This window comes from Taurulus bubalis (assembly GCF_910589615.1).
Source record: "Taurulus bubalis genome assembly, chromosome: 20".
Lineage (NCBI taxonomy): Eukaryota > Metazoa > Chordata > Actinopteri > Perciformes > Cottidae > Taurulus > Taurulus bubalis.
This window is the reverse complement of record NC_136608.1, coordinates 18,453,903-18,461,509: the sequence shown is the minus strand read 5'-3', so window position 1 is coordinate 18,461,509 and position 7,607 is coordinate 18,453,903. Positions and strand designations below refer to the sequence as shown.

The 7,607-nt window shown below is 41.5% G+C and overlaps 1 protein-coding gene across 1 annotated transcript; it reads right to left on the bottom strand.

The window, feature by feature from the left end:
- Positions 1-3,959: 3,959 nt before the first annotated feature.
- Positions 3,960-7,123, bottom strand: rpl18a (ribosomal protein L18a). Its single transcript, XM_079235794.1, has 5 exons — positions 7,019-7,123; positions 5,183-5,362; positions 4,707-4,836; positions 4,527-4,636; positions 3,960-4,099 (listed from the first exon to the last, which is right to left on the bottom strand). Exons 1-5 carry the CDS (start codon positions 7,034-7,036, stop codon positions 4,007-4,009), a joined length of 531 nt encoding a protein of 176 aa, XP_079091920.1. The 5' UTR covers positions 7,037-7,123; the 3' UTR covers positions 3,960-4,006.
- Positions 7,124-7,607: the final 484 nt, after the last annotated feature.

The window sequence follows — 7,607 nt, the reverse complement described above, 5'->3', positions numbered from 1 at the left end:
CATGTGTTAAAGCTGCATTCTCTCTCCTGACCACCAGGGGGCGACTCCTCTGGTTGTATAGAAGTCTATGCGTAATGTGTTAAAGCTGCATTCTCTCTCCTGACCACCAGGGGGCGACTCCTCTGGTTGTATAGAAGTCTATGCTTCATGTGTTGAAGCTGCATTCCTGACCACCAGGGGGCGACTCTAGAGAGTAGGTGGAGTAGAGAGAATGCAGCGTTAACACATGAAGCATAGACTTCTATACAACCAGATAGCAACATGATAGCGGAAACAGAACAAAACGTGACTTCAGTTGAAAACAGTTTCCATGAACTTGAAGGTTTAAAGACAGATGGAGCCACTTTTCATTCAGAGTTCAAATGTTCAGTTTTAGAGCCAATCAGAACAAAGGTTTGTGTTTTTGTTACATTGTTACATTCAATGTGTTAGTTTCAAGTTACAATGATGTCATCACCAACGTCCTGTTTTCAATACCAGAGCTCCTGCTCAGCTGTGATTGGCCAGTCAGCATTAGAGGGGCGGGACTTAGTGAAGAGCCAATTGAAAGCGTAATCCCTATCATTAATAACCGTCTCAGGATAACCCTGGTTCTCTGAGTGAGGTATCTGAGCACCCCACCCTTTTTGCTTCTGGCAGGTGGAGGAACTACACTTAAAAATGGTGAGTTGGGGCTAAAGGGTGTCATGACTGATGTAGAGCTTCAGACGGGGCTTCACTTCTCAGAGAAGCAGAGTTATACCGTTACCACACCTGCTCGGTCCTACAGCACATAGTCAGCTGTGAGACGTTGTTCAGGTCTGGTTCCTACATAACGTGTTCACACAATGAAGGAGTCACATGGTCATCCTCAAACAACAACATGGACTCTAGTCAGCTGATCATGTCCAGTCCCTTTGGACCAATCAGCATGGAGACAGGTAGCTTACCTGGGACAGTGAGGGAGAGAAGACGGCTCTCAGAGGAGAAGTTATGAGAGGAAACAGAGACGTGATAAACACAGCTGTAGCTTCCTTGGTGGGCGGGCTCTGCAGCAGGAAACAGGAAGTGGGCAGAGTGATTGACAGCTGGCTGGGTGTAGTTGTGAGCCGTGTTGGAGGAGCTGAAGGAGAGCTGGAAGGAGCCTCCTGGGTACTGTGGCTGGATGGAGCAGCAGATGGTGAAGGTGGAGCCCCTGAGCACCTGAGCCCCCTGCTGCTGGGCCTCAGAGACCCCGTCCATGGACGAGCACACAGAGATGATTGGCTGAGACAGCAGGTCTGTAAACACAGAGATGATGGAAGTTCATTTACCCTCCATTGACCAAGATGGAGCCTGAAGAAGGACCTGATGCCACAGGGCTGAAGACAGACAGGCTGAAGACAGACAGGCTGAAGACAGACAGGCTGAAAACAGACAGGCTGAAAACAGACAGGCTGAAAACAGACAGGCTGAAGACAGACAGGCTGAAGACAGACAGGCTGAAAACAGACAGGCTGAAGACAGACAGACAGACTGAAGACAGACAGACAGGCTGAAGACAGACAGGCTGAAGACAGACAGACAGACTGAAGACAGACAGACAGGCTGAAGACAGGCAGACAGACAGACAGACAGACAGACTGAAGCAGTGGTGTCCCTAGGCCAAAAACGTTTTTGAATTAGCCCCGAATATTAATAATAAAAAATAAAAAAAATGGCACACAAGTGGTTAACACCTCCATGTCGCACGTGACGTCATTCACCCAAAACAAGCTTGAGGCAGCAGGCCACTTGACAACCGCTAGCTGCTGTCTTTGGGTAGTAGCACAACAAGATGTCACAAACAAAGATGTCAATGTTTTCCCCCAAAGGTGGTCAGGAATCAAAAAGGTAATGCAAATAGGAATTATGTAAAAATATATAATTTCTAAAAGAGTTTTGCAGCTGGAACTACTAGAGGGATGTAGCTGCTAGCTGATATTACATGGGGAAACACGTTCTGTTATTATTAGCATCTGTCTGTAAATGCAATTGTAGTGTGAGAGAATTGTGTAGCTAAACATAATTAAGCTTGGGCTTCTTTTGGAGGGGAAAGTAGCTAAAGTTAATGTTAGGGTATAACGTCGAACCATCTTGTTTATCTTCTTTTTCATGCATGCTAGCAGCTAGCTAGCAGACAGGGATCCTGCACAGCCTGCCTCTTATCCTGTTGTGTTACATGGGAAAACAATGTGTTGTTACCTAGCTAGCTAATGTCAGTACATGGGTGCAAACTAAATTCAAAATGATGAAGCCGCTGACATCTTAACGCTGATCTGATTCTACACAGATCACTGCTGGAGGGAGGGACTGGACCAACACAGGGGTTACATGGAACAAGGAGGAGGACACTGGTGGACTTACCTGAGCAGGTGAGATCCAGAATGAAGGAAGAGGAATATGATATTACATTACATATATATATGTGTATACACATATATATACACATATATACATATATATATACATATATATATGTGTATATATATACATATATGTATATATATATATATATATACATATATATATGTGTATACACATATATATACATATATATATACATATATATATGTGTATACACATATATATACACATATATACATATATATATACACATATATATACATATATATATACACATATATACATATATATACATATATATATGTATATATATATGTATATATATATATGTATATATGTGTATATATATGTGTATATATATGTGTATATATATATACACATATATATATATATGTGTATATATATATATGTGTATATATATGTGTATATATATATATACACATATATATATATACACATATATATATATACATATACACATATATATATATATATATATATATACATATATACATACATATACATACATACACACATATATACATACATATACACATATATACATACATATACACATATATACATACATATACACATATATACATACATATACACATATATACATACATATACACATATATACATACATATACACATATATACATGTATATATACACATATATACATGTATATATACATATATATATACACATATATATGTATATATATATATATACACATATATATGTATATATACATATATACATATATATGTATATATACATATATATATACGTATATATACATATATATATACATATATATATGTATATATACATATATATACGTCACGTCATCACGTCAGCTGCAGAAAGACGTGCTGCGTCCTGGAGTCTCTGGACTCACAAGTCCAAACTCCAAAAGTACACAAGTCTGGACTTACTTGGTATTGAGAAACGGCCTCTGTCTTCTTCTTCAGCTGCTTCAGCTTCTTGTTGGAGAACACCGCCCCCATGTGGACAGACGGAGCAACAGCAGCTTCACAGCTACATTTAGAAAAGACCACGAAACACAGGTTTTACAGACTTCAGTCTGTTGATCCAGACCAGGTTTACTAAGTCTCTATAGAGGTTTCAGGTCACATGATCTCTCACGTCATATAGAAACAACTAGAAGGTCAGATTCAGACTGAAGAACATTTAAACTGTTTATTTGGAGACACTTCATGTTCTAGACTGAGGTTTTGTGTCACGAAAGTTCAGGTGTAAAGAAAGAAACACGCGTTTCCTCCTGAAAGACATTAAGAGAATAAAGATAAATTAACTCACTTTAACAAAGACAATTAAATCAAACCATCTAAACATTTCTGTAATTCTGGTTTCTTAGTTTACATTTAAATTTATTTTACCGTCAGTTTTCTGTTGATATTGTACTGAAGTTTACATTCCTTTAATTAAATATAAAATACTGGTTTCTTAACTATTATATATAAAATACCGTTTGTATTCCTTTATTATATATAAAATACTGGTTTATTCCTTTATTATATAAAATACTGGTTTTATTCCTTTCTTGGATATTAAATAGTCGACAGCTTTGATGGTGAAGATTCTTTTTATTTTTCTTGCACAAAGTGAAAACTTTAGAAGAAGGTGTTCGGCCTCTTGGTGGTGAAGCGAGGTTTGTGCTGGAGACGAAGGACCCGGTGAGGAAGAGGGAACTTGATCTTGGAGTCCTGCAGGAGAACCACAGAAGAAGAAGCGTTCAGAACCACAGTAGAAGAAGAGTTCAGAACCACAGAAGAAGCGTTCAGAACCACAGTAGAAGAAGCGTTCAGAACCACAGAAGAAGAAGAGTTCAGAACCACAGTAGAAGAAGAGTTCAGAACCACAGTAGAAGAAGCGTTCAGAACCACAGAAGAAGCGTTCAGAACCACAGTAGAAGCGTTCAGAACCACAGAAGAAGAAGCGTTCAGCAGTCCAACACATCAACATTAAATCTGTCGCCAGTTTCAGAACCGCCAGGTTTGAAGACTGAAGCTGGAAACCTGGAAGAGGAAGCTGGCTTTTGTTCTGTCGGGTTTTAAAGTGGAGCGGACTCACGGGGAGTCGCTCCAGAGAGACCCGGCGCCTTAGAGGAAGAGGAGGAGGAGGAAGACTCACGTGGAACTGCTTGATGGCAGGTCTGCGACACTTGTTGGCAGCGATGATTTGGACCTTCATGATCTGGATGGAGTGAGCCCGAGCGCGATGGCGAGCTCCCATATCACGGTCTGACGGACAGGAGAGACGGGTCAGCACACAGAACCCTCAGCTGTGTGTGTGTGTGTGTGTGAGACTCACAGCACTGGGTGACGGCTCCAGACGTGGTCAGGTCTCGGTACTCTCGGTACATGTTGTGAGTTCCACTACGAGAGTCGTAACGCAGCCAGATCCCGAAGTTCTTCACCTTCAGAGGCGTCTTCTCGTGAACCTGAACGCACCACGAGAAAACAGTTCACCTCTAATGAAGCAGAGCGCCGAGACATTACACACAAACACCAACGAGCCTCCAGACTTCCACCTGTGGAGTCTAGTTAGAAGTCTGAGACGAGGCGTTCAAAGACGGCGTGTTGACCCCTGGTTTCACTTTCCGCGGCACGTCAGCGGCAGAAAGGCGACAAGGGTCTGATCCTGTTTGCACTCCAGAAAAGAGCTCGCCACCGCCAGGCGAGGCCTTGGGTTTGGGTGCAGAGCTCCTTAATATTTATTAATATATGAAAACGGATTTTTCAGAAGCTCACGACTTTACGCGTGGAACAAAAGAGGGCGGCGCCTACCAGGCCGCAGTAGACCGTCTCTCCGGAGGCCTTCTTCATCTTCCTCAGCTGGGACACGAAGTACCAGAAGCGGGACTTTGCCACCACGTGGTTCGGGGCGAAGATCCTCATGCGGTACAGGGGCGGGGCCGGGTTCTTAGCAGAGGGCAGCAAACGCCCCACGACTTTGTACTCCCGAAGCTGCGAGGAGGAAGAGCAGATCACATGACTCATTAAACATCCTCTAAGGAACACCAACCAGCCTCCAGACAGACTTCCCCCTGAACAGGCGAGTTCTAGTTAGAAGTTTGACGAGGCGTTCAAAGACGGCGTGTTGACCCCTGGTTTCACTTTCTGCGGCACGTCAGCGGCAGAAAGGCGACAAGGGTCTGATCCTGTTTGCACTCCAGAAAAGAGCTCGCCACCGACCGGCGAGGCCTTGGGTTTGGGCGCAGAGACGAGGCATGTCTGAACCCTGCAGGTTCAGACACATTTTAAACAATGTTTTACACATTTTAAACAATGTATTTCAGGACTTTAAACCAAATCTCTATGACAAACATTTAGTGAAGTCTGGGTGTAAACAGTAAAAAGTGAGTAAATGTAGTATTTAAACTAACAATGAGAATACAAAGCATACAGTAAACCTTAAATGACTCAAATGAATGAGACAATAGTTTGATTAAAAGAATAAACATTTATATAGATGCCTGTATGTATGCCTGATTATATTCTGAGTCTCTTTTAAAAGCATATTCATTATTTCAAACTCAGCGTAAATGAACGTCATGAATATAACACATTTACATGACTTTAAACATTTGGGATTTTATTTTTTTTCACAGACTTTTCCAGACCTGGAAATAACCATTTAAAAACTCCATGACTCTTCCAGGTTCTCCATGAGTAAGAACCCTGATCGTGTTAAATACATATTCCTGGGCGTGAAATGGTTTAGTTGGATTCATACTCTTTGACTTTCATTTCAAAGTTTAGACAGCAGCGTCTCCGTAGAGAAACGTGTGATTTAACACACAAGTGTTGCTGTACGCAGCTTATGCTTAACTTATACATGTTACAGGGCAAACGCATCTTCCTCAGGTCATTCAGCCCTTTGACATAATTATCTTTTTTTTGTTTTTGCGCGTTATGTTGATTTATTGTCAAATCTCAACCACGTGACTGCACCGCATCACTGGTTGAAGAAGAAATGCCATGATTTATGTCAAATAATTAGTATTCACTGGTAAGATGCATTTATAAAACTGATTTATGGTGTTGTGTGATAGCAAAGCGCATTTATGTTAATAACTTTACTATTTAGAGCAGATATCATGGAGCACTACAGTTACAACTAAATATTCAGTTACAATTAATACAAAAACAAATGCTAAAATGACTGAACACGTCACTCAAATGGGTCGTAATTAATATGTACACACACGTATATAAACGCATATGTACGGGACACACACACACACACACACACACACACACACACACACACACACTCGGCGTAGAGCCGCCGGTAACGCATCAGCTCGTCACATCGCGTTAAAACCCCGTAAGACCGGATCTACGGAAACCTTCTACGGTTGAGCTCCTAAAGAGCTGCTCCTGGCCTCAGAGACCGACGGCGCTTCAAAGATCCTCACGCGTCCACGTGGTGCGGCGGCCGCCATGTTGGAGCCGCGAGACTCATCGGGGCGGAAGAAAACACTCGAAATACCACTTTTAAACTGCACTTGTGGTGCCAGTTAAAACGTTTAAGAGACTAACGCGACGTTACAAAGCGACATCGGGCCGTTTGGTCCGTGTGTCGGCGGCAGATTCGGGTAAATAAAGAGGTTTACGTACTGTGCCGGACGCCTTCATGGTGTCTCTCGCTCACCGCCGCAGTAAAAGAGGAAGCAGCAGGGCGGAGCCTGCTGACGTCATATGGACCTAGTGGCGGGAGGAGGAGGGACATCCGGGGACTACGGGCCGCCTCTACCGGCATGAAGACAGCTTCATATTCGACCATACTGAATATGTATTTTATATTTTCTTAGCGATCTCATTATGATTTACACAAAGTTTGTATGAATGTAAATTTGTTTAAGTAAAACAAAAAATGTAGTTAAGAGATGGAGCTTTGTATTGAGACAATAACAATTAAAAAAAGCTATGAAACTGTGAGACTTTGTTCTCAATTCATGTTTTACCGTAAATTACTTTCTATTTATTTATGCCATGTTTACTGTTATTATTTTATTTATTTATCCCGTTATTTGCTTGTATACATATATTCACCTTTGTGTTGAGTTAACAGCAGTTACAGTCTGATAAGAATCCTTCTAATATGACAATAGAAAGACGAATCGGAAACTAACTTCAGCCTCTCGACTGTAGCGAACAAACAGCGAACATTTGTCGTCATAAAATAAAATATAAATGTGGTTGCGAC